Raw genomic sequence first — 25,724 nt, 5'->3', positions numbered from 1 at the left:
ATTAGAGGATATTTACTGTACATTCTGGGAAAAAACCCGATCATAATCAAGTCACAAAATAGTTGTCAATTAAATGGATAAACAATCATAGATTCATTGATTAATTCTTGCAGCTCAAGCTGTATGCAAAAATGTACAGAAAAATGTGAAAATAAACAAAATCAATAATATTGTTCGGAATGAAATATTTTCACACTCTAATGTGTAAAATACCCCATTCCTATCCAAATCAGTGAGTCATTGAATTTTTGGGAAATGGAAAACAGTCCATTCCTAACAAAATATCTTTGGAATGGAATATTTCCCCACTCTGGTCGGGATATTCTAATGTGTAAATTCTCTGCTGAGAGAAACCAAGTGGTGCCTCAGATTTTATTCATTTGTTGGCTATGAATTTCCCCATGACTAACTGATTTTGTTAGGAAAGGGATATTTTCGGAATGAAATATTTCCCCACTCTGTTCTGGATATTCAAATATATAAACGGAGTGGGGAAATATTCCATTCCAAACATATTTTGTTCGGAATGGACTGTTTTCCATTTCCCAAATATTCCATTACTAACTGATTTGGATAGGAATGGGGTATTTTACACTGGATATTCTGGATATTCTAATATGTAAACAGAGTGGGGAAATATCCCTTTCCAAACAAAATCACTTAGTCATGGGGAAATTCATAGTATTTGGGAAATTTAAAAAAAAGTTGAACTATATAACCAATGACAAAGATGGAGGTAACGGTATCTGCATATATTGATATTTATTCAGTTGTGGCTTCATCAATAATGAAAGCCATCCTCGCTAAGCAGCGGTTGATTCATCATAGCCTGTGGGCTGGTGATATTTGTGTAACCGCCAAAATGGGGCTGTGTCACAATCATACCTGTCAACATTTGCATTTCAAAATGAGGGAACGCTTTCAGAATGTCAGGGAAAATAAGAACACTTTACCAGCTATCGGATGCATTACCCCGATGTTGCCAGAGTGTTGCCCATTCAAGTTATAATAAAGGAAACTATGGGAGGCTCGACAGGTTTGGTTACCAATGGCGCGTCTATGCTGCAGCCACCAGGCAAGTGGAACAAAGATTCTGGCAGTCAGAATGAGTCCAGTTCAGCTTACCTGTGATGAGGTTGCCGCCTGGCACTTCCGTGAGTGATAGTCAGGGCGGTATTTACGCTCTTAAACAGGGTCAAAGTTCAGATTTACATGCTCGAGTAGGCGAGAAGGGAACATGAAAGCAACATGTGTTCTTTGAAGGCAGCTAATATGTAACACATGTGCTAAAACCACTTATTCCATCACTTGACTGCATTTGCTGGGCAAAAATATACAGGACTTTTGGTACTTCTTGAGACAACCTCAACACTTTGTTGCCATTGCTAACACCACAAGAGTTGCAAAATGTGTCACAGGCAAGGTGAGAGAAGGTCACAGAGGTTGCACAGGTGGAGGAGGAGTCTCCCCACAGGAAGGTGGGACATGTGTGCTTGTCCTTGGAAAGGGCATGGCAACGCGGAATCCCACAATCAGATAACTCAATGTGTGACGACAGCAAAAATTGGGCAGTACGTAACACTCCCACTCTGCTCCCTTCATTGTGGATGGCGACCTAAGTGGCTGCTGAGGTCCCATTGGGAGCCCCAAATGCTGACACTAACAGTCATTGGGCCCCTAGATGTCCTTTGTTAGTCCTGTTCGCACACAACATTAATCCAGTAAAAAGTCTACAAGTCTGATTTTAAATGAGTGTGAAATGTTATTGTTTTTGCTGTGTTGTGCCTCATTCGTACTTGCATCCACTTCAGACTTCAAGAGTCACCAATGCGAGGATGCTTTGTTCAAACTGACTACTTTGTTCGATAACAGACATTTTTTGGCTGTAATTTTCCCACCAAACCGAGGTTTCATGTGTATGTCATCTGTCTGAACATCATCGCCAGCGTCTTCATCCATCTGTGACGTCACTTCTATTTGAACCGTGCCCTCCTCCTCTGTCCCATGCTGGCTCGTCTCCCCAAGTTTATACATCCTGTATGGAGACTTACAAAGTTTCCACTGCTGGCGAATGTCAGCAACAGAAGTGACTTCAGTGGCTATTGCACAATTACCCTGTCATTTCCTGCATACACGCAGGCAAAGCCCGCTTCATGGTTTGGAGTTTTCCGTTCTGCTGCTGACTCCCTTATTCCCGTTTTGTCTTCATTGAACACATTTCCATGCACACACACTGCACACACAGAAGTTTAAAATTCCTCGGCCAACTCCTCCCCTCTGCCAACTCCTCCCGTTTCCCCTGCAAGCTTCCCTCATGGAAAACTACTAGCACACACACACACACACACACACATACACACACACTATGAATTGTGTACTCTGGGAGGAGAAAGACAAAAGGAAAGAAAGAGGGAAACCGTCTGAACTTCTGTAAACTAAACACACAGAAGAGGAGACGTTGACAAAGAGTAAACTCACATGGATCCGCCTCCAATCAGTCGGACCATGAAAGTGAGACTCCGTTCCATCCTCCTCCTCCTACTTAAATTAGCATTTTTCAACTGACAGGTTCATAAAGCAACGGTGAGTGGCACGTGCAACATGACTTTAGCTGAAGATCCAGATGAGCACATGCAGGGTTTACAAATGAACACCAGGATTAGAGAGATAGGATGTAATGCAATATCAACATACTTTCAGCCTGCAGTCCCGGTTACTTTGCACTACAATGGAAGGAAATGCTGTCACTAACTGGTACTCACCCACATGTGGCACTATCTGTTCTATTAGCTGGGGAGAATAATAACCTGTTGCAAATTGTGTAGATCAGTGCTTTTCAAATAGGGTGTGAGGCAGGCTTGAGGGAAGGCACCGCAGCTTGATAAAAATGGAAAAAAACAGGAAAATTAAACAGCACTTATATTTAAAAAATAATAAATAAAATACAATTATGAAAATAAAAAACTTAAATTATATTAGGAAGGCAGGAAGTGAACAAATGTAACAGTTACAGATTGTAAAAGTACCAGATGGAGGGGTCCTACTCCTTTTGGACATGTGGAACTGGGAACTGATTATGTGATGCACTCAATTGTAATCTGATGCATGTTCAAATGAAATTAAACCATTACCATTTAAGGCAAAATAGAGGTCTTTTGAGTTCCTACAATGAGGACCCTTTGACTGTGCTGGACCTGGGCCAGCCTGGATTCACACAGTCCGTTCCAGCCACTACCCCATTTGCTTGTCCCGACACTTTTACTGACAATTTCAGATTTTTATCGGCAGATTTGGAGGAGCCATTGCTTTATTAAGTGATGTGCATAATTTATTAGATTCACAAATGTTGGACAAATGAGCCAGTGTGCTGTAGCTTTGACTTTTGGACCGTCTTGAGCCTTTGAATTGTATTTATAGTATGATTTGCGGCAGTTAACATAAACAGGGAGGCGAAATAGTATTGCGGTCATTAACATGGTGCGTGAGCATGGAATGGTGCCAGGCTGAGTGGAGGTGGGCCGTGCCTGGTACAACTGGCCTATTGTTAACATGCCCTGAGTCTGGCTTGAGGAGAAAACACCACGAAATATGCCCCAGGCCCTAGCTGGAGTATATATTCTCAGAGGGGAGGTTCATTGTGCCACAGCAGGAAGCTGCCATCCGATAAATCAGAACATTTGATACATTTAATCATACAATTCACTAAAAGAACATTACACTTCATCCAAGAGGGCTACTTGTCACGATGAGGTTGGAGGGTCAAATCTCTTGGTCAAAGGATACGGATTGGGTGACTGGATGCCATGAGGCCTAGAGTACCAAGACAGCCTGCCCTAGGCTCATCTCACCTGGTAGTGTAACGCTACCTTTTAAGGCCGAGGGTTGAGGATTGATCCCATCGAAAGACACTAGAATTCTGCTACCTCAGTCTGACTAGGGGGCGGCCATGTTTAGAGTGGTGGAATCACAGTGGAATCACAGTATCATCATTTGAAATGCAGTGAGATGACGCCAACACAACACATGTTTGTTGTCTTTTTTCTGCCACGGTTGCAGAGTCAACTATGAAGATTGCTCTGTTGAATGGCTAGAATGACACACACCCACTCACAGGACATGCACACACATTCCCAACTATGCTGGATCGGGCTTGTGGGGACATTTTGACACTGGGCAGTGTTGCCTAGCAACAATGTCTCACCCATGATGGTGAAACAGAAGGAATGTCCGCACTGTTGAGAAAATGCAATGTTCTTGACTAAAGCTTGACACCAGTGAACTTAGTCTATGGTTGGTGAGTGGGCTGATGGTACGTTCGGGGGACTGACCTCATCAAAGATGAATCTAACACTTACTCATTTACACTCCAATATAATGCTGAAACATTTAATTTAGATGGAACACGCAAAGAAAAACACCCAGTGGTAGGCTCACGATGATGTGGCAGATCAGTGGTCAGAACTCATTCAGTCCCACCAACACACAATTGTCCTTTTCCTTTCTTCCATCCGTACCCACACTGCTAAATTCATGCGCTTTGTGTATGTCTGTGCATGTGCACGAGATTAAGGACATCCGTACGATGCCAAGATTACTGAGGCTGAGCATCATCATCTCTCCATCTTCATGTTCAAGTCAGCATATTCCACTATAAATAAATGTATTCCTCTTAATCTCATGACTACAGTGGTGGATTACAGTCGGGTCATGGCAGGATTTGCGGCACTCGGAAGATGGATGAGCAGAAAGATGTTGAAGATCAGTCGAAGTGTGTCCCAAAGTGTCGCTGGAATGAGATAACAGTCTTGTGATCTGTATTGACCACCCCGAACGCAGCTAAACAAACACACGCATATTCTCTGGTGATAGAAACAGATCCACAAACAAACACACTAATCACGCAGGCAAATGCTGTCAGGGCAAGGGATTTTACTGCAGCCTGCTTTTACTGAATCGGTCCCACGTGCTCTGGATTACATAACTCCTCATTCCCTCCTCTGACTTCCTGCCATTCAGCTAACCATACATTCATGTGCCACCAGTCACCACGCTGATCGCTGTGCAAGGACATGGAACGCGATTCATCCCTGCACCCTGGCTGGGGCTCGAACTCGTAGCCACAAATCTTTGCTAAATGACAATTACGTTGGGCAGCGCGAGGCAGCGAGCTAAAGGGTCTACTTGGGTCTTGACCCAAAACACACAGCCGAGACAAGAAAAAGCATAGTGACATCCTAGAACATTTGTAGGGGACTAGTGAAACACTCAAACCTGCATCCGCAAAGTTACATGCATTACATGCATTGCAGGAGTAATTGGGGGTGCAGTGCGTTGCCCAAGGATACTTTGACATGATCACTTGCATCAGATACTTGAACTCCTCCACCTGAAGGAGGTACTTGACCTCACTCCCAACCCAAAGGATGCAATCCACCCTTTTCCAACTGAGAGCATCAGTGTGGTTTGGGTTCTTTTTGCGCTCCATTACAGAGCTCCAGCCTGACCGGGGGTGGGGGGCGGGGGGATTTGAGTTGGTCCCAGTAACAATGATACACAGCTACCGGCCGCACAGTCAAATTTGCAAAACGAGAAGTCATAAGGAAGCTCTCTCATCAAAGAGAATATGGGTTCACGCAGAGGACACCTTTGCGAGTGCGCAAATGGGTTACCATGGTAACAGCAGCCTTCGCCAAAGTTTTTAGCATTGGGGGGCTGAGGGCGAGACGTCTGCTGAAAAAGGAGGTCACCGAACATATACACCTCCATTTCTCACATGATGCTGTCGCTTCGTCATCCACTCACACAGGGTAAAGAGCGAGCTCCTAATTAAGAGTCTCGGGTTACTGGAGGCCAATTAACAGCTTGGCCTTCACAATGACAGCTGTGTTAGTAGCAGTTGAGATGCAGTGATTGACAGGTGCATGCCCAGGGTCATGCACACACTCTTCCACCAGATTTAGAAGTACACGATGCTAACAAGCCCTACATCCGCAGCAGTGAGGAGGCGGGAGCAAAACATCAGCATCTACAGCAGATGCTTGCCAGTGGCCACCAGGCTATGTGATGGCATCTTCTCTCCGCATCTGCCCTCCGTGTGAGTTTGCGTGCGACATGCACATCTGCCGCCAAAGCCCTTTGTATATGACGTGACTGCACGAGGCCGCTAAGTCACTCTCACCTCGCATCCCGGCTAGCTGACTTGACAAAAAACATCAAATACAGTTGAAAATCTTTGCCACAATATTGCCTTGGTTTCAGTACCATAATGTGCCTGGCAAACTACTCCGTTTGCATTGTATTGTATCGTTCCACTGAATGGGCTGCCCAAACAAAGCAGGCTGCCTGTTGCTGACTTGCTGTCCGTGCAGTCGTCATTGAGCGTAACTGCTAAATTGGTTGAGAAGATGGGTGAATGCAGCAAAGACAAGAAACTCATTGAATTCTAGAAAGAACTCATCACAAAGACTGAAAATTATATTATATCTTATTTCAGAAGAGTCTTCCAGTCACAAAGAGCGCCTTGTGTGACAATAGCAACAATGCTGCATCAATTATCTGTCAACTATCAACACTGAGTGGCAAATAGGAACTGATTGTTTTGACACAGTGACATGCACGCGTACATTACATACATACATTACATACATACATTACTGCTTATTACTGCTTGAAACATTTATTTCACCCCCCCCCCCCCCCACACACACATTTGTGTCCAAGACGATGATGATAGATACACTAAAGACATATCTTCGGCGCTCTCTAGTGGAAAGATTGGGCATCACATGAACCATCCCCCTTTGCGGACACCAGAGTGGTGAATTCCAGCGGTGTGGAGTCACCAGTAAGAAATAAACTAGCATGCTTGCACGGCATCCTGTTAAATCATCGCTCTGCTGCTGCTTTTCAGTCCCACCAACAGCTGCCAAGATGAACACAATGTCAGGTTCTTCCAGACTAAAGCCAGTCTCCAGAGGTGAGGTTAGTTTTAAGTTGGACATTCAACAGACCCCACCGACTGTTTGATGACCTGCCCCCCAGGAGCAGCAGCGACAAGGACGGATATTCATCTACCCGTTACGGGTGTGTCCCGGTTTAGGACCGTCGCAAAATTCTCAATCGTCAATATTTTTGTTCTGTTTCTGGACAGCCTACTTCCCTGGCTTTACACTCGTATTAGCTAATATAGTACACAGAATACGAGTTCATAAACCATGGAAGCTCGAGTTGTGTCACAGTAAATGTGAACCTCAGTGAAGGGTCGAGTGCCTGTCTGACCAAACACTGACACCTAGTGGCCAATGTAGAATACATGCTACATTCACAATTAGAATGCCTTCTACTTTTTCATTTAATTTTTTTTCATTTAATTAATTAATTCATTCATTTTATACCGCTTTTCCTCACCAGGCTCGCGGGGGTGCTGGAGCCTATCCCAGCTGTGTTCGGGCGAGAGGCGGGGTACACCCTGGACTGGTCGCCAGCCAATCACAGGGCACATATAGACAAACAACCATTCCCACTCACATTCATACCTGTGGACAATTTGGAGTCCCAATTAACCTAGCATGTTTTTGGAATGTGGGAGGAAATCGGATTACCTGGAGAAAACCCACGCATGCACGGGGAGAACATGCAAACTCCACACAGAGATGGCAGAGGGTGGGATTGAACTCCGGTCTCCGAGCACTAACCACTCACCCGCCATGCAGCCCTTCATTTAATTCAATTCAGCTATTTTTATGCTTCATTTAGGCCAACAAGTATAATGTGCTTAAATATGCATGAACTTGCGACATAACCCAAGTTGTACTACACACTTGGCTAAGGTTGATAACCTGGAAGCCAAGAGATGTCGTCCTGAATTCCCTCCTAGTTTGGGTATTGTGCGCTTATTGATCTCAGATCCCAAAAGTTATTCAGGTACCAACAGATTAAGAGAGAATTACATTTTCCATCCTAAATCTTCATTGATTCATGAAACGAATACCAGTACAGTCAACACTTTTTTATCCTTAATACGTTTTCTTGCAGATGCATCCTAATCTATTAGATTCATGCAACAACATCATTCCAAGAGCTGGAGCAGCTCTGTTGTCCTTCCTGCTTCCAGGAGGGTGAAGCCAGTGTCGGGGTGTCGATCTCGTCCTCCCCTCTATCTTTAGTGGTAGCAGAGGGCCTGACTTTATCTGTCATGGAAGCGGCTGATATTTTTAGGGTTGGGGGCAGTGGGGCAGCCTAGTGGGAGCAGCTGCAAAATCCCTCACACCAGCAGCCCCCTTCCTCCAAAATCTACCTCCTATCTCTCTCTCCCAGGATGCCGGACAATGCCGGTGTATGACGCACAGACCGTGGTCATTTTAGTCGCCCAACACGGGGACACGAACAGGACATACTGGCTGACTACTAAATAACCTCACCATTCAAAGCAGCACACCGAAGAACCAAGATCAAGGGACGCAGAATTAATATGCTGCCAGACTGGGAAGAAAGGGCAGTTGAGCTTTAAAGCGAACATCAAAAAGGGTACGTTTAACTCCCGGAAGCTTGATGTCTAATGTTGTGTACAGAAACAATCTCATTTACCCGCCGTGTGCCCTCCATTCCGAAACAGTTTATCTTGGCCTGCTTGCCTGTGGCTTTTTTTAGCTATACCGTAGTCCTACTTCTTTACTGAGTTGCAGCACCCACTGGAATAGAAAAACCTTCACGTGGAAGACCTACAACTGTTGAAGCAATAAATGTAAAAACTAAACACCAAAGGGTGTGAATGATGACCAAAAGGCCCCCCCGGCTTTGGTCATCATTCATTCCAGTGCAGTGTCTCGTCTCAACTACAACTTGGGCTTAAACATGACACACTTAAACCGCAGCTAATGTCTCTTTTTGTCCTGCCTGTTATTCTCTACTTCTCGTATGACATCGGTCTTGCCTGTGACTGCCACTGTACATGAGAATGGGTTCACCATCGTCTTAGGTGGGAAAATAAAGGTGAAACAAAAACATTGAATTTTTTTAACATGTATGTATTCGCCATTAGGTCCAACGTCTTCATTCAACAACACAACAGTGACACTATGGACATTTTTGGAGGTGCTCCTCGTGTTTTGGGCTACTCGCGCCCTGTGGTGGCACACTGCGGAACAGACGCAACTCTCAGGTGCCAAATTGGCGGGGAACCCCGCCCTGATGTGATCTGGGAGCATAAAAATGTCCAGATTGTGACTGAAGGACGGTATAAGCTCTCAGAGGAGGGAAAGTTCTACCTATTGAGCATCAGGGAGGTGAGGGAGCAGGATGCTGGCCAGTATATATGCAAAGCTAGAAACAGTGTTGGGGAAACGTATGCCACAGCTTCCCTCAAGGTAGAGGAAAGTGGTCAGCAACAAGACATCAATGGTGTGGAGGAGCACTTAACCGAAAATGGGCACAGCGTAATGCAAAATGGCGACCACAGAAAAAACAATGGAGAGCACATGCTTGACCAAGAGGATGACTTCACGTCCGATGACAAACCGAGGTTCCTTATCAAGCCCCTGTCACTGCGAGTGGACAGAGGTGAGGATGCCGCCTTTTCCTGCAAGGTGTGGGGCAAGCCACTGCCGGAGCTGCTGTGGGAAAAAGATGGCAAGAAACTAAATGACATCTTTGAGAGCTCCCACTTCACTGTTAGTAGTCAAGATGGTGGTTGGTTCCAGCTTAAGATCTATCGAACGCGCATGCCTGACAAGGGCGTCTACACCTGCAAGGCAGTGAACTGCAATGGCCAGGCCCTAGCAGGCGCGGTCCTCCTTGTTGAGTCTGTGCCAGAGCGAGACAACAGCAAATTATCCAGTCAGTCGAAACACCGAGATGGGAAGCTCAGTTTGTCGAGGCTCAAGGAGGAGCCGTCGGTCAGTGCATCTAAGGTCAAGAAGTTTGTGGTGGTAGAGGGGAAACACGCCAAGTTCCGCTGCTGTGTCACAGGGAAACCAAAGCCAGAAATCATCTGGAAGAAGGATGGGGTTCCCCTCCAGCCCGGCAGGCGCCACCTCATATTTGAGGACCGAGAAGGCTACTACACACTAAAGGTTCTTTACTGTAAAGTTCAGGACACAGGGCTGTACGTGTGTGCGGCATCCAACACTCTTGGAAACACTCTCAGTGCCGTTCATCTGTCAGTCAAAGGTGAGACATACCGACATTATGTTTGTAGACTCGTTCTCTTCTAGTATGATTGACAGACGTACTGTACACTGATGATAACTGCAGTTTTGCGTCCATCTTCCAAATACATTTTACCTCCCAAATGTGGCCTCTGAAAGCAATTCTCTGTTTTCTTTTGAGGCACTCATGTAAGATTCAAGTGTCCGTTAAAAGATGTGGAAGCAAGGGAGAGGGACATTGCCGTGCTGGAATGCGAGGTTCCGGATGAGTCTGTACCTATCACCTGGTACCTGGAGGATCATAGGCTGATGCCCAGCAGCAAATACGGCATGGAGCAGCAAGGTACTCGGCGAAAACTCACCATCCAAGATGTGGGAATGGACGATGATGGCGTGTATCTCTGCGAGACGCCAGATGGGGCAAAGAGCGTAGCAGAGCTGATGGTCAAAGGTATTGTACACTCTCAATCTAGTCATATTTATGAGCATCATGCAGAATTTGAATGATGAGTCATTATAACTCGTACTCCTGCAGGTAAAATAGTACGTAAACTTCCACGAAAGGTGGAGGTGCTGGAAGGTGAGAATGCTGCATTTTGTGTAGAAGTGGAGGACGAAGACATGGAGGTCCACTGGTTCAAAGATGGACAAAAATTGCGCGAGACTCATCAGACAATCCTCAAGTCTTTTGGAAAAACTCACATGCTGGTCTTTGTCAATGTGGCCCATCAAGACTCTGGGCTGGTGACTTTTATCACAGGGAGATCCAAGACTTCATCGCGCCTTAAAGTCAGAGGTATGCCTGTCATTTCATGTTTTCAGGTTTGATTGAGGAGCAAATTGCTTCCTGGTTAAATCATCCATGCTTTTCTTGAAGCCACCAGACACTGCCCACCGATCTGTCCCGTTGGAGTCAAAATGGATGTGGACGGTCCGAACGGAGCCCTGCTCTCCTGGGTTCCTGCACCAAACAGCCAGACAACTACTCGCTCCATCTTTGTGGTGGAGAGACAGGAGGTGGGCTCACAGGAGTGGCAGAAGTGCTTCACCTCCGAGACCGCCACATCAACTGAGGTCTGCGGAAATGGCGTGCCCCGTGAGGGAGACTATCGTTTCAGAGTCTGTTGCGTCAACAAATATGGCCGTAGTGGTCATGTGGAGTTCCCCAAAGTTGCCCACCTCGGTAGGTTGTCGTGTCATTTCTCGCTCAAATGAATGCAGTCACATTCCCTGTGTTTCTTGCTTTTAGTTCCAGGGCCAAAGATTTACAGTCAGCTTCAGGGTCTCGAGGTCACAGAGGGAGAGGATGCTGCCTTTTCTATCGGGCTTTCGACTTCAGTGGTTGGCTCCTGGTTTTTGAACAGTGCCCAACTGCAAAACGGTGGACGATATTCTATAAAACAGTCCAAGACACAGCATACTTTGGTTATCCATGGAACCATCACGACTGAGGATGAGGCAGAAATCACCTTCATCGCCAATGGGGTGCGAGATTCTGCTGTTCTCAAGGTTAAACGTACGTGACAAAGTCTGTTGATTTGTTGTGGTCATATTGAGCCAGTGACAAAGTCATCATGGTGAGTTTGTGCTCATGCTGTTGCAGCCGCTGTGGTGGAGTTCAGTCCTCTTTTGGAATCTGACAGCAGCAAAAGGGTGGAGACTGGTGACGTCATTGTGCTGTACTGTGAAGTCTCCTGCCCTTCGGCTAAAGTAAGCTGGTTCAAAGATGGCGAGGAGCTGAAGGCGAGTGATAGCATGAAGATCCAATCGGATGGAAACATGAGGAGAATCGTGATCCACTCAGCTGAGAAGCATCACGCTGGAATTTACACATGTCAGACATCAGGGAATGTCCTAGCATTCACTGTTGAAGTTGCAGGTAAAGCCTTTGAACAAATACTGTAGTTTCGATAGCGTATACTGTAGTATATATAGTATAGTTGATGGAGATTAACATTCTTTAGAGATGCGTTTAAAATTACAAATCACACCCTTCTAGGTTGTCATGTGTGTTGAAGCCTGAATGCATCATGGGCAGATTACATATAGCTACCTCATGAGGGTGGTGGCTCTGCCCCTCCTCAGTTTGGAGTCTGTGGAATCTACAAAGGTTTAAAACATGTCAACTACTGTAGATAGGTTAAACCTAGCCAATCCTTGGCCTTATCTTCAATGGCCTTGGAGATAAATATGCATTCAACTTTCCAGGTCCTCCAGTGCAGTTCAGTCCAGCTCCTGAAGAGGAGCTCCACAAGAGCAGCATGGAGCTGGACCCGGTGGTACTGCTCTGCCATGTCTCCAGAGAGGATGCTCAAGTTGTATGGTAAGCAGTCCTGTGCTGCACCTTCATGTAGTGTTTAACTGCTGTAACCTCGCCTATTTAACACGCTGTATGTCTGTGTCCGATCGGGCTTGTCCAGGTACAAAGACGGTTGTGAAATTGAACCCAGTGACAACATCACTGTGCAGGCTGAGGGAACCCTGAGGAGGCTGATCATACGCTCTGCCGAAACTGCAGACGCGGGCAGCTACACCTGCCAAGCTGGAAACAACAGCATGGACTTCACTGTCAATGTCCGAGGTGGGTTGTATGGGACAAGTGGCGGAAGAAAATGCTCATTTTAAATCTTGATACTTCACGCCCTCCCACAGAGCCTCCAGTGATGATTGTGAATCCTAAAGAAGATGTTGTGACAGAGGGTTACATTTCCCAGGAAATTCAGCTGCAGTGCGAGTTGTCTCGCTCAGGTGGACAGGTGCAGTGGTTCAAAAATGGCGAGGAGGTGAAGGAGGGTAGCAATATCCAGCTGTTAAAAGAAGGTCCCTACCGGAGGCTGACCATTGTCCACAGTGCAGCGGAGGATGGGGGGGAGTATGTCTGCGAGACAAATGGGGACTCCGTGTTCTTCCAACTGACTGTCAAAGGTAAAAACTGAAATTGTACTTAATAATACAAACTAATATGTAGCGAGCAGGCTCCATGTGAATAATATTCCTTATGCACCAGAGCCCCCGGTACGAATCCTTTCCCCGACTGAGTCCGTGCTTGAACTCGCCCAATTGGCTTCCACAAAGCTACAACTCAGATGTGAGATCTCGCATTCTGAAGCTGGTGTCACGTGGTACAAAGATGGCTTGGAGGTAGAGGAGGGTCCAAACCTCATCCTGGAGGTAGACGGGGCAAAACGTCAGCTGGTTGTCCCTGTGACCGCTGTGGAAGATGCCGGAGAGTATGTGTGTGACACTGAAGATGACTCAGTTACCTTCATGGTGACTATTAAAGGTAAAAATTGAGATGTTGTCCACCAAGATCCTTAGTGACTTAAAAGTATTTTTCTGTTTGTTTAGAGCCACCGGTGACGCTTTCCCGTCCTGACAACACTTTGAAGGAGAGTTTTGCTGGGAAGCCGATCATGCTGGAGGTCCTGGTGTCACGTCCCAATGCATACGTGAAATGGCTGAAAAATGGGCATAAGATAGAGGGGAGCAGTGATGTGACCATAACAGAGAAAGGGTTAATCCGTCAGTTAACAATCCACTCTCCTTCTGTGGAGGATTCTGGCATGTATAGCTGTGACGCTGTAGATGACAGGCTTGACTTCCAGGTCCACATTTCAAGTAATTTTCCCTCCCCCCTTCAAGCAAGCCACATGAAAATACGGTGTTTGTGATTTGTGCATTTACTTATTTTTATTCTGTATCCTCAGAGCCCCCAGTGAAGATCCTAAGGAAGTCTGACATTAACACAAACCTCAAGGTCCTGAGTTCTGATGACATTGTGTTAGAGTGTGAGCTCTCCAGCACCGAGGCCAAAACCAAATGGTACAAGGATGGCTGTCGAATTGAGGGTGACGAGAGATTCTGTGAGGAGGAGGAAGGCGCTTTTCGCTCACTTGTCATCCTCAACGCTGAGCTCGGAGACTCCGGAGAATACTTTATGGATGCTCAAGATGACAACATTAGCTTCCTGGTTACAGTGCAAGGTATATTAATGGACTGGCTTTAATGAAGGCATCACATTTGAAACATGGGTCTCAGAATCTGCTCTATGTCACAGAGCCTCCTGTGACCATTTTGGGCAACTCAAACGATGCAGACTTCCAGGAGATGACAGCAGGTGATGACTTGATCCTGGCTTGTGAGGTGTCCCGTGCAAACGCTCCTGTCCAGTGGTACTGCAATGACAGGCTGCTCGTCAACGACTCTCGCACATGTATTGAATGCTATGGGACTCTGAGGAAAATCATCATCTCAAACGTTCAACCTTCGGATTCGGGGAAGTACATGTGTGACGCAGTGGATGACATGATGATCAGTATTGTTAGGATTCAAGGTAAAATCATCCGACCAATCGAAGACATGGAGTGAAGCTAACTGATTCTTTTCTGGTCTTCTCCAAGAACCTCCAGTGACGTTCATAAATAAGGAGGATGACATTGTAGTGACCGGCTACGAGGCAGAAAGTGTCACTTTCACCAGCTGTGTGTCCAAGGAGAATGCGCTGGTACGCTGGCTGAAAGACTGGACACCAGTTGAAGGTGAGCGTTTCCGAGCACTCATGGAAGGACATAAACGCACCCTCACCATTGCACCTTTGAGGCGCTCGGATGCTGGAGAGTACACCTGTGATGTCAGCACCGACCAAATTCACTTCAGCCTGCTGGTCAAAGGTATGAAAGGTTTCTGTTATCACACCCAATTCTGTCATGTAGAAGCGTGCAGACACATTTTTCTTTCCAGAAATGAGAATAAAATTTTTAAAGCCACTGCAAGACAGTGTGGCTTACGCCGACGGAATGGTGACCCTTCGCTGTGAAGTATGCAAACCCAAAGCGGATGTGCAGTGGTTGAAGAATGGTGTTGAGGTGGTTCCAAATAGAAGGTTCTCCATTCGAGCGGATGGAGTTGAGCGGAGTTTGACTATACACCGTTTGACAAAGGAGGATTCTGGGGAATACTCCTGCGAGTCCAGAGATGACAGCACGGCAGCAACGCTTACAGTACACAGTAAGCATGCCCACACTTTTTAGATAGATCTCACATTCAGAAGAAGATTCATTCACATCCTTCTGTCATATCAGTGCCCCGGGTGGTGGAGTTCCTGACTGAGCTCCACAACACCACTGTTCTAGAAGGAGAAGATGCTACCTTCAAGTGTGTGGTTTCACCTGAGGATGTACAGCTAGTCTGGTCCATGGACAATGATGTGATCTACCCTAGTGACCGTTTCCAGGTCACACAGAATGGTCTGTGCCACACCTTAGTGATCAAGATGTGCCAGATTTTGGACTGTTCCAAAATCACAGCTGAAGCTGAAGGCACTAAAAGCAAAGCAAGCCTCAAAGTCCAAGGTAAATATAATCCACCATTACTTATTTTGCGTCAATACACCATGACCTTGATGTCCCTCCCACCTTCATGTTTAGAGGCTCAGATTATGTTTACAAAGAAAATGGAGGCTGTCATGGCAGAAGAGTTTGGTGATGCCACCCTGGAGACGGAGATCAGTCTTGAAGTGGGCGAAGTGCAGTGGATGAGGCAGGGGGTGGTCATCCAGTCTGGGCCCCGACATACACTCACCCAGGATGGCCGTAAACGCAGTCTGACAATCCACAATTTGAATCTTACGGATCGGGGAACCTACCGATGTGAGACTCTGCACGACAGGACGCAAGTCAAGCTAAATGTAGAACGTAAGTTTTAATGTTGTTCAGGAGGACTGGAACGCTTTCTTAAAAAGAACTGTACTCCCTTCTCATCCAATGTAGCTCGCAAAATTTCCATCCGTAAAGGCCTGACGGACCAGGAAACCTTTGAACGTGAGACAGCATCTTTTGAGGTGGAATTGTCCCACAGTGACGTGGAGGGCATCTGGCAGAAGGACGGCATCAGGGTGAAGCCAAACAACCAGTTCAGGGTGAGCTCCAATGGACGACTTCATGGCCTCACGCTTTCTAACCTGACTCTGGAGGACACCGGTACCATTGCGTTCTCTGCCGAAGGGGTGCGCACAACCGGCAGGCTAACAGTCAAAGGTAACAAGGACTTTCTGCAGTAGGACTGGCAATTACTATCTTCAATATGACCGATTACTGTTAACTAACAGAGACTCCAGTCACCATCTTGAGAGCTCTGTCTGATGTCCGTGTTGAAGAAGAATTTCCTGCCACTCTGGAGTGTGAGTTCTCTCGACAAAACATTGATGTCAGATGGTTTAAGGTAAAATCAATACAGATATTCCACAATGCAGAATCACCTTTTTATTTAACAAACCATGTCCATCTCCTACTGAAACTCAGGGTAGGACAGAACTAAAGCCAGGAAAGAACTGCCGGATCTACTCCATGGGGCGAAAGAAGTTCTGTCAGATCCTACAGTGCTCTGTAGCGGATGCTGGTATCTACACATGTGATGCAGGAGAAAGCAGTACTTTCTGTTCATTGGAGGTGTATGGTGAGTCTCATATCATTTCACCCGTACACATATGTACTAAATATACGGTGGGAGACATAGTTGAACCCTGACATGAATCGCCCATATTTTTATGGTCGGTTTATTTTATGTGTCAGAATATTTTCAAGAAACATTTAATAATGTAACATTTGTATTTGATTGAGTGAAAGTGTTGACCCAGAACAATCCAGTTATCCACACAACACATAGATTGGTCCTGTCCTGTCAGCAAGAAACGACTATAATTATAACAATAACTACAAGAACATTTCTCTGCTGTGTCTATATCAACACGTCAAGGCATTGAGGGGCCAATGAATTGAGCTATGTGCTATGTGGTATCTTGGATGAGAACCTTCTGATCTCCCTGCCAGAACACTGAAGATTAGCTTTAATCAGGGTTTTATGCTACCAATTTGATCATCCATGAGTGAAATTGGATCACATAGATTAAGTGTAAATGTTGCCATTTTTAATAAGTGCTACTGGCCAGGGGTACGGTACAAGGTCCAGACTGTAATCCCATAAGAAAACTGTGGGGGAAGCTGACGTTCTTGAGTTTCCCAACAACAGCCTCAAATTCTTCTGGATTTGGAAAGTAGAGGAAATGTCGAACCTCTGTGTTTGCCAGTACAGGTTGCCCCACTAAGTACAAGGTCATGTTTGGCTAGTGGATCGAATCCAAATCTCTTTCTGTTCAAACAAACCATAAAAATATGGGTTTGGATTAGGAGGTCTAACCAGATCTGAATTGTTTTTCTTAACACACAGAGCATGAGCTGACGATTGTCCAGGATCTGGAGGATCTTTACATCCAGGAGGATCAGAACGCAGTCTTCATGTGCGAGGTTTCCCGAGAGGATGTGAATGGAGAGTGGTATAAGGATGGACACAAGATCCGGCCCACCTGCACCATCAAGACCCGCACAGAAGGTCACTTTGCACCACCGATCAGATCTAATTTTGTCTTGTAGACGGTGGGGACAAGTTATGAATATATCCAAGCAGATATTTTAGGTGCATGTGTGAGGGGGCTTGGAAGCTGAGCTATGGACGAGATTCAATCAGGATTGTTGTCTTTGTGAAGTAGGGCTGGTGGATTGTTCCACTGTATGTTGTAGCAATGTAACAAATTACACACTGCAATAGGTTTACAACTGGGAGAAAGAGAAGGGTAGACATATGGACAGGTCTGAAGTTTGACGCTATGGAGAATAAGACACTCTGTTAAGCATGTGGAGCCATTATGACCGCTGAAGCCAAGAAAAGTGACTATTTTTTTACTGCAAAAAGTTCTCAAAATGTCTCCCTCTATGAACCACTACACTAGCAACTGACTGACGGTACCATGGTGTTAGCCTGTCAGAGGTATTTATATGCCACTGTACGGTGGTGACAGAGACTTTGCAGTGTTAGAACGCCTACACTCCATTTTGAGAGCCAGCAGTAGTCTTGTCTTTCAGGCACCAAACACTTTCTGCTGATGTGCAACGTCAAAGCTGAGGATGCTGGAGAAATACGCTTTGTAAGCAGAGATCTTGAATCAACAGCTTACCTGGAGGTAGAAGGTACGGCTGGTAGGGTAGTCGTCATTAGTTTGGTAGGGCAGCATCTTCAAAATGCCCGTTCTCCTTTCAGAGCTCCCAGTGTCAATCCTCAAACCCTTACGGGACAGGACGGCCTTGGAGAAACACCGTGTCATCCTGGAGTGCACCGTGTCTTCCCCTCGCTGTAGCGCCATCTGGTACCGAGGCAAGGAAAGGCTTGACCCCTCAGATCGAGTGGAAATCCTGGCCGACGGTTGCTCCCATAAATTAGTCATCCGGCAGGTAGAAGTGGAGGACGAGGGCACCTATAGAATTGAGGTTGGGGAGCACACATCCAAAGCCAAACTCATGGTGGAAGGTAAGAACGGGAACATGTGCATTCCAGCCATTTTAGCCATCAGCTAAGCTTAAATAATTACTTAATTATACAATTTAACAATAACTTTTTCCTGAGCAGCTCAGGAGCTTGTAATGGTGCGAGAGCTGGAGGACGTGAAGGTGACGGAGGATCAACCAGCGACTTTCCAGTGTGAGGTCTCTGTGCCGATAAGCAGACCCCCAGTTTGGATGCTGAATGGCGAGAGCCTTCAGCCTGGCCCCTCGGTCCGCGTGGAAAACCACGGCAATGTTCACAAACTCACGCTGAAGAAGACCAGCTTGGACATGAGTGGCGTGGTCAAGTTCAACGTAGGCAAGGCAAAGAGCACCGCGGTGCTCAGCGTGACCGAAGCTGTATGATCATGACCAGCACGGCCGCTCCTTTTTTTACCGTAATATTTATTTCCTGAACAAGATTTCCAGTGTACTCTATCATAAACTAAATACAACAAAGTCTCAAATATGCCAATGTATTTATTTTCTCTTGCCTTATTTAGAATCAACACTTAAAAAGACAAACATGTTTATTTAGTGTTTATGGTGGGGAAAAGGCATTGTTATATATGGTTCAGGTATAACTTGGTACGATAAGAGGGAAAAATTTAATTCCATCTATTAAATCACGAGTACAGTAACATAGATGCTCCATATACACTGGGGGAAATAACCATTTGATCTCCTGCTGATTTTAAGTTGATCCCCTTAAAAAGACAGGAACAGTCCATATGGTTGATAGTAGGTTTGTTTTAACCAACTGACAATATCAGCAAAATATTCCTTGAAAAGGGTGATAAATTGATAAATATAACCTCCATAGATGGGTTGTGTGTTTTCAGCAGACGCATGTGAAATGAACTTCCAGCCACCATCAATTGTCCTCATTCTGGAGTTCTCACCTTGTGGGGGAAGGATCATTCAGAGAAAGGTGAGGGATCGCACCGGAATTACATGGGCAAACTTTTGATAATGATCTCATGGGAGTTGGGAGCACAGTCACCACTTTGTCGTAACGGATTGAAAATTGAGGTCTTTGACATCACTTGGATTTGCCACATTTGGAGGCATAGAAATTATCCATCTGGCTCCAAGGACGGGGAAGGAAAGATTCGTATTTGGGGCTGTTCCTCCATTAAGGCGACAGGACCTCTGCCAGAACACTAAAGATTGGTCTTGCAGAATGACAAGACTCAAAACATAACTACCAAGACAACACAGGCATGTCTGAAAAGGAAGCACATAAGATTCTGCAATTTGGAGAGTATTTATAGAGGACTCGTGTGACATGCTCATCTCTCACTTGTGTCCGTGAGAGGGCCCCGAGTTGTCAACTCATCCAGTACGGCCCTGAAGGCATCAGTGAGTGAGGTTTACTTTGGCACAGCCACATCTCCTCTTAATTTGAGGATCACATATTTCACTCAAATACAAATTATTTGACATTATAGACTGTGTATGTCTTTGTGTGTGTGTGTGAGGTGGGGGCAATCAAACACTTATTTCCCCCACTGTATCAAAAATGACATGTTTGCTTTCTTGCTGTGCAAAACACAAACGTGAATAAACCTACTGAACATGTGAGGTACAGTAGCAGCCCTGTGGTGACTTTCACTGTAATGACAAATTCCTATAAATAAAACCCTCCCAAATCCACATTTACACCGTTATGTTCCTACAACAATAATATTCTATTCTTTAGTATCTGCTGGTGTTTGACTTGCTAATATCCCATACTCCTGAAAAGGTGAGGAATGACATTGATGGGTGAAGAAATCAGGAATTATTTGGAAAAAAAAGATCACAAAGGATCACAAATACTGTTAAAATCTACTTACATGATGTGTTCAATTGTCATCCCTGCTCTCTGTGGAGTCACTTTACAAACATAACCCACAGTCATTCAGCGTGAATTTGTCAATCGCATCTATAACCCCCCGGTCCCGAACAAGGGTCCGCAGAATGAGAGTTGAGAGCGCTAGCCATCAAGCTAAAAGCTGACAACTCAGGGAGCAAGGTTTACCTGCGTACTCTCGCCGCACGGCATCTTTCGCCTCACTGGACATCACAAGTGATACCTGGAGAGTCTCTGGAATTTAAAAAAATAAAAAACATAATTCCACAACAATTTAGTTGGATTTTCCCCCCACTGTGTCCCAAAAGACATAAAAGTGTGGCTCTGCTGAAATATCTTCAAACAAAATAAATCCAGAGGTGTTTCAGGGGGGTTGCTTTAAATAGACACACTTTCACCCCTCTGCATGAGATTGTTTCCAGCCTATGTGTACCGTTTAGGAATAAAAAGAAAGAGCAACCAAAAAACTGGACGTCCAACGATGCTCTGAAGAATTCAAGTTTCTTGCAGCCTTTCAAAGGTGGAAGTGAGCAGTTTGAACGCAACATAACTCAACATACAGCAAGTTGACCTCTGTGACATGGCAAGGCAACCACAAAGCAGCTGTTCGGAGGGTGGTGGCAGGTTCTTTTTTTGTTGTGCACGTCAACACTGTGGTATCGCTAAAATACAGTTTTAAAAAGGCACCTTCTGGACGCCAGCCAAAGCCGATGTGAACTAACCAGTCTGGAGAAACTGCCCAGGACAGGGCAAAAAAAAAAACCCGCTTTCCATGCGTCCACCACTTCCTGAGCGGAGCAAGCGGCATTAGGTCAATGTCGAACAGTTTCCTGCTTGACCAGGAAGTGGCTGCGCCAACAATATCAAAGACTTCCTGGGAAGAGAAGAGTCACGGGTGGGCGGTGACAGCTGAAGCCTCACTGGTGAGCACATGTGTGGGTTTTGTTTTTGTTTCATTTATATGGCGTTTTCTTGTAAGATGTGTTTTTGAATTCTGTTAGCTTGAAGCCCCTTGGTGCTTGAGGACAGTGTAGACATTATCCACTTTGCTCAGCCTCTCAAAGAAAGGGATGAGGTCCAGCAGCTCAGTGTCGGACATGTCGTCGAACCACGAGGCCACGGGAACCTGCGAATGACCACATGGACTATGAATGTGGGACACCTGATGGAGGACGGGCGTCCAAGAAGATACATTGCATGATAAATTTGGTGTATTCAAGATACTAAATCCAATCCACTGTTGATTGACACCCTTGCTTTGCACGGAGACCCAAGATGACTCACGGCGTTGTCAGGATGGAAGATGTAAGAGGCAGGGGAGTTGTCTACGATGATGACCTTGTTCAGGTCCCGACCAAGGCGACTCAGGTCCTTGACGTAATTTCCTCGATGGAAGACACAGGACTCCCGAAAGAGGCGGCAGCGGAAGGCTCCCCACTTGTCCAGAAGGTCAGAGACGGGGTCGGCATACTGTGTGGCGGAGTAGAGTTGTCGAATGAGACGAGCGATTGTCGTGTGTGTGAAGGACAAACGCAGGCAGACGTCTCACCTTAGCTAAACTGGCAGTGAAAAGGACGCACTCGAACATTTCTCCCATCCTCTTGAGGAACTCGTCCACATGAGGCCGCTTCAGGACATACACCTTAAAACCATAGCAGGATGCATTGGAAATGTCACACGACGCTGCCCTTGCAACCTTTTATGCTCTTCAAAGTTTTGACATGCACATAAATACAAACTGGTAATTCCTCCATCTTTTCTTCTCTTTGTGGCATCGGTGGCTGAGGGCAACCTTCCCGAACCAAGTCATCCGGAATAGGCTGTGCTTGTCTGAACAAACCTATCCTGGATTACTTGAATCGGGCCCGGGCCCTGGGCATGTCTTCTGTTTCTGAGCTGGCAGTGGCTCTTAGAGAAACACTTCTGGATGGAGGAAGACCTTTTCAGCAAGTAGAGACGTTACCTGATGTACAGTTCCATCTATTTCCACGGGAATGATGAAATCGGCGTTGTTCACAGGCTGGGTGAAATAAGGAAAGCGGGTTAGAGCAGGACAGGAGACTCTCTGTTTATTTGAAGAAGCGGGTCGTTTGGGTTAGACACTGCGGAACTGAGCTGAGTTTGCAGACCTGCCAACTTTGAAGAAATTTTATGACAGGGGGGCACTTTTATATTTTTACTTTTTAAAAATTGAGTAAATCAGATTAATCACAGTTTAGACATTAATTAATCAGTATTAATCCCCATTTTTCATGTTTTGTAAAAACATTGGTTGTATATTAGGATGTTGAACAATTACCATTTTAAATTACATTAATCACAGTTTAAAAATTAATCAATCATGATCAATCACCATATTTCATATTATGTTAAAAGGTTATGTTCATACTAAGGATGTGGAATGATTACCATTTTTTAAAAGTGTGTTATAAATAAATCTATTTCTTATGTGTCATATGTTGCCCACTGGACAGCCATTGCAGCCTGGTTGTACCTTAAAAGAGCTGTGGACTAGCGTCTCATCCAGGTCGATCACCACGCAGACCTTCCCGGCGTCTTTGGACTTGACTGGTGGCAGCAGGGGTTTCACCTGGATCTAAAATGGCCTCCAGTTAGACATGTCTGATGTGTCAACAAAAAAAACAAAAATGAAAGCAGTGTTAAGGTCACCTTGGAAACAGTGCCGTTTTCCTCCACCAGCAGGGGGGCGTTGTTGTTCACTGGCGGGGGTTCTGGCTGGTCTCGGCACAGGCAGCAGGAAAAGATGGAGAATAAGCCGCCACTGCGGGGCTTCTTGGATGACAGTGAGGGTGTGGAACCTGCAGAAGATGAGGCGCTCAGCAAACAATAATGGCTTGACAGTTAGAGTTCTTCTCCTCGCTGCAGGCTCATCTTACTTCCATGGCACTCCAGCAGAGTAGAACCTCTGCCAGAGCCTGTGAACTCTGTTTACACTCTCCCTCGCTTATTGTGAACCACCACCAACATGCCGCCACGGCTGCTCCCTGGTGGGCCAGACGTGACGGTATTACCAATACACAACGCTCTTTCACTCGCTCTGCCGCTGCTCGCGCATTCAAATGCTGACTGACCCTCCACCGGCCTCTGCAGCACCGGCCAAAACAGGAAGAGGAAGCAGGCGGGTATCGATGCAGGAAGCGGCTTGTAAGAGCACAACGGGAGAGCCGTACTGTAGTCCGGACAGTTGCTTCTATTCCTTACTACGATATACTATTTTAACTGTGCAAGATTATTATGAGCTCCTTTTGTGGCATGAAATAAACTATTTACTGGTTTACTATGTCAACATTTAAAAATATTTCAAAATAATATTACTGTAATATTCAGTAGAACACATTTACAGTAACGCGTCTAATGCCTTAAATGGCTCACATTGTGTTATTATGTTTACTATTTTGGATAATTCGAGTGTAAACAGGGGTAGAGGGGTGTAAAGGGGTAGTCTAGGGGGCTCTAACCGTATTTAGAAGATTGTTTTTTTTATGCTCGCACTACAGGAATATTCAATTTATAAATAGGGGATCCTAATTCACTGTCATTCACTTATCACAGTCAGGTCTGGAACCAATTAGCATAAACAACTGGGGATTACTGTACAATATTCCCTTGTTTATCATGGGATTTGTAAGATTCCTTATTTATGAATGTAACATTTTTATAGTGAGCGCATGGAAAAACTTCCTTTTTTTTACATTAGAGTCCTCTAGACATGCACTAACACTCCCATATCCAGCTTTACATTCATATTAACCAATACAGTAGACATCACAAAAGACAATAAGACATGATATAGACGCACATGCTGTTTTACATGCTATTCTGGACAGTACTTCCTGTGGTGGTTATGGTCTCATTATTATTATTACACCTAGTAACCAGTGTACAATTACTGCAATATATTTGTCTTATACTGTATTTGTATTTTAATTAATTGAGATGTTTTTATCCTTGAAAATGCTACATTTAGGCAAAAAAATGTTTTGAATAATAACGGGCTGTATTCAACCACAGCACAGCGATGATTTAATAATTCATGTAGTTTTTTTTAAATGAAGCACAACCTATAATTGGATTGACATTATTTTCTTTTTTGATTTTTAAAATGTGTCAGGTGTGAAATATTTCGTAGAGGTAGTGACGTAAACATGTATTTTAAAACTTAAATCTCACATATCAGATTGCAATACAGTCATTGCAGAACGGCTACTTTGCAGGTTAAAACGAATAAAAAAAAAAAAAAAGAAAACAAAAAAGTGTGATTTGGCCTTGAGGGGCTGGCAGGGATAATGACTGGTAGGTCAGCTGATTACTCAGTAACCTATCTGCCGCCTTGTGTACCGTGAACACACTGAACAGAGAGCCGATTGTGCTGTCAAACACATATACTTTTCTCAATAACATCTGGACACGAAAACAAAACACTGCGAAGTTCTGAGACGTTCTGAACGCAGCACTCTTACGTCACTTCCGCTCTAAGGACTCGAGGCCCCCAGTCTTGAGCAGATACGTTAAAAAAAATTACTTTCACCGTTATGACTTCGAAATTCATAAACCACTCACCTCTATCCCCTTTCTCCGAGGAGTTACTCCCCTCTTCGTCCCGGCTGACCTGCGTGATGACCGAGGACGGGTTGTCCATCACGTCCACTTCTGCTCACGCGTCAAACTTGTGGATTGTGCGCCCACTCTGCGCCACATTCACTTGCGGGGAAGTTCGCCACTCGTCGCCTTACAATCCCCCCATTTACACGTCGGCGGCTGAGTGTCGAACCCGAACTTACAGCATGTTTGTGACAGGAGTTGGCAACTTTGATTCAATATGGTGCTCGGGGCGCCCCTCGCAGTTTCAAGATCCAAACACGGAGGTTTCAAGGCGTCCCATTCCACTTAAAGTGGCGCAGTGGGGGAATGGCGAAACGCGCTGCCGCCTCTCGTGGACTTCGCAACTTTGACGACGATCCCTTGAAAGTGGCTCGTAAAAAACTTATTCCCAAAGTCAAACTAAACTCAACAAACTGAAAGTTGAAACAAGCAATTTCTCCTTAAACAGCCCGCTTTTGAGGTGCCGTTTAAACGAACTTAGCAAATACTGTACGACTGGTAAACAAGCAGCGCTTCCAACGAAGCTGACTGACACTGACAGACGGTCGGGTGCTTTCCATGCGAAAGCTTCTTCAAAAAAGCCAAAACAACATGGAGTTATCGAGCCGTGGTTTGTGTTCATTGAGCAGGATTTCTTGCTATTTGATCCTCGGTGAGGAGTTCGGAGGTAGCCGCCGTTTGCAGAAACTTTTCGTGGGAGTTCCCACATAGAAACGCCCAGTTCGGGTT

General features: G+C 45.4%; 2 protein-coding genes across 2 annotated transcripts in view; one reads left to right on the top strand and one right to left on the bottom strand.

Moving 5' to 3' along the window:
• The window catches only part of obsl1a (obscurin like cytoskeletal adaptor 1a), a 23,890-nt gene extending 4,572 nt beyond the window's left edge, over positions 1 to 19,318 (top strand). Inside the window, exons 2-25 of the mRNA XM_058052029.2 lie at positions 9,041 to 10,167; positions 10,327 to 10,596; positions 10,681 to 10,941; positions 11,023 to 11,328; positions 11,395 to 11,661; positions 11,749 to 12,024; positions 12,354 to 12,468; positions 12,566 to 12,726; positions 12,798 to 13,070; positions 13,153 to 13,428; positions 13,494 to 13,763; positions 13,853 to 14,128; positions 14,203 to 14,478; positions 14,546 to 14,815; positions 14,886 to 15,152; positions 15,227 to 15,496; positions 15,572 to 15,838; positions 15,914 to 16,180; positions 16,252 to 16,364; positions 16,445 to 16,598; positions 17,370 to 17,531; positions 18,062 to 18,166; positions 18,237 to 18,503; positions 18,603 to 19,318. Coding sequence (XP_057908012.2) covers positions 9,041 to 10,167; positions 10,327 to 10,596; positions 10,681 to 10,941; positions 11,023 to 11,328; positions 11,395 to 11,661; positions 11,749 to 12,024; positions 12,354 to 12,468; positions 12,566 to 12,726; positions 12,798 to 13,070; positions 13,153 to 13,428; positions 13,494 to 13,763; positions 13,853 to 14,128; positions 14,203 to 14,478; positions 14,546 to 14,815; positions 14,886 to 15,152; positions 15,227 to 15,496; positions 15,572 to 15,838; positions 15,914 to 16,180; positions 16,252 to 16,364; positions 16,445 to 16,598; positions 17,370 to 17,531; positions 18,062 to 18,166; positions 18,237 to 18,503; positions 18,603 to 18,883 — 6,577 coding nt within the window. The 3' untranslated portion in view covers positions 18,884 to 19,318. The remainder of the gene's footprint in view (positions 1 to 9,040; positions 10,168 to 10,326; positions 10,597 to 10,680; positions 10,942 to 11,022; positions 11,329 to 11,394; positions 11,662 to 11,748; positions 12,025 to 12,353; positions 12,469 to 12,565; positions 12,727 to 12,797; positions 13,071 to 13,152; positions 13,429 to 13,493; positions 13,764 to 13,852; positions 14,129 to 14,202; positions 14,479 to 14,545; positions 14,816 to 14,885; positions 15,153 to 15,226; positions 15,497 to 15,571; positions 15,839 to 15,913; positions 16,181 to 16,251; positions 16,365 to 16,444; positions 16,599 to 17,369; positions 17,532 to 18,061; positions 18,167 to 18,236; positions 18,504 to 18,602) is intronic.
• LOC131104644 (carboxy-terminal domain RNA polymerase II polypeptide A small phosphatase 1) lies at positions 18,980 to 25,724 on the bottom strand. Its single transcript, XM_058052033.2, has 7 exons — positions 24,954 to 25,724; positions 23,043 to 23,191; positions 22,867 to 22,968; positions 22,336 to 22,392; positions 21,922 to 22,014; positions 21,657 to 21,842; positions 18,980 to 21,498 (listed from the first exon to the last, which is right to left on the bottom strand). Exons 1-7 carry the CDS (start codon positions 25,030 to 25,032, stop codon positions 21,370 to 21,372), a joined length of 795 nt encoding a protein of 264 aa, XP_057908016.1. The 5' UTR covers positions 25,033 to 25,724; the 3' UTR covers positions 18,980 to 21,369.

This window comes from Doryrhamphus excisus, linkage group LG15 (assembly GCF_037039965.1).
Source record: "Doryrhamphus excisus strain RoL-2023G ecotype Guam linkage group LG15, RoL_Dexc_Guam_v1.1, whole genome shotgun sequence".
In the NCBI taxonomy this organism is placed as follows: Eukaryota; Metazoa; Chordata; class Actinopteri; order Syngnathiformes; family Syngnathidae; genus Doryrhamphus; species Doryrhamphus excisus.
Note: the sequence above shows the minus strand (reverse complement) of the source record. Positions and strands in the feature narration are given on the sequence as shown.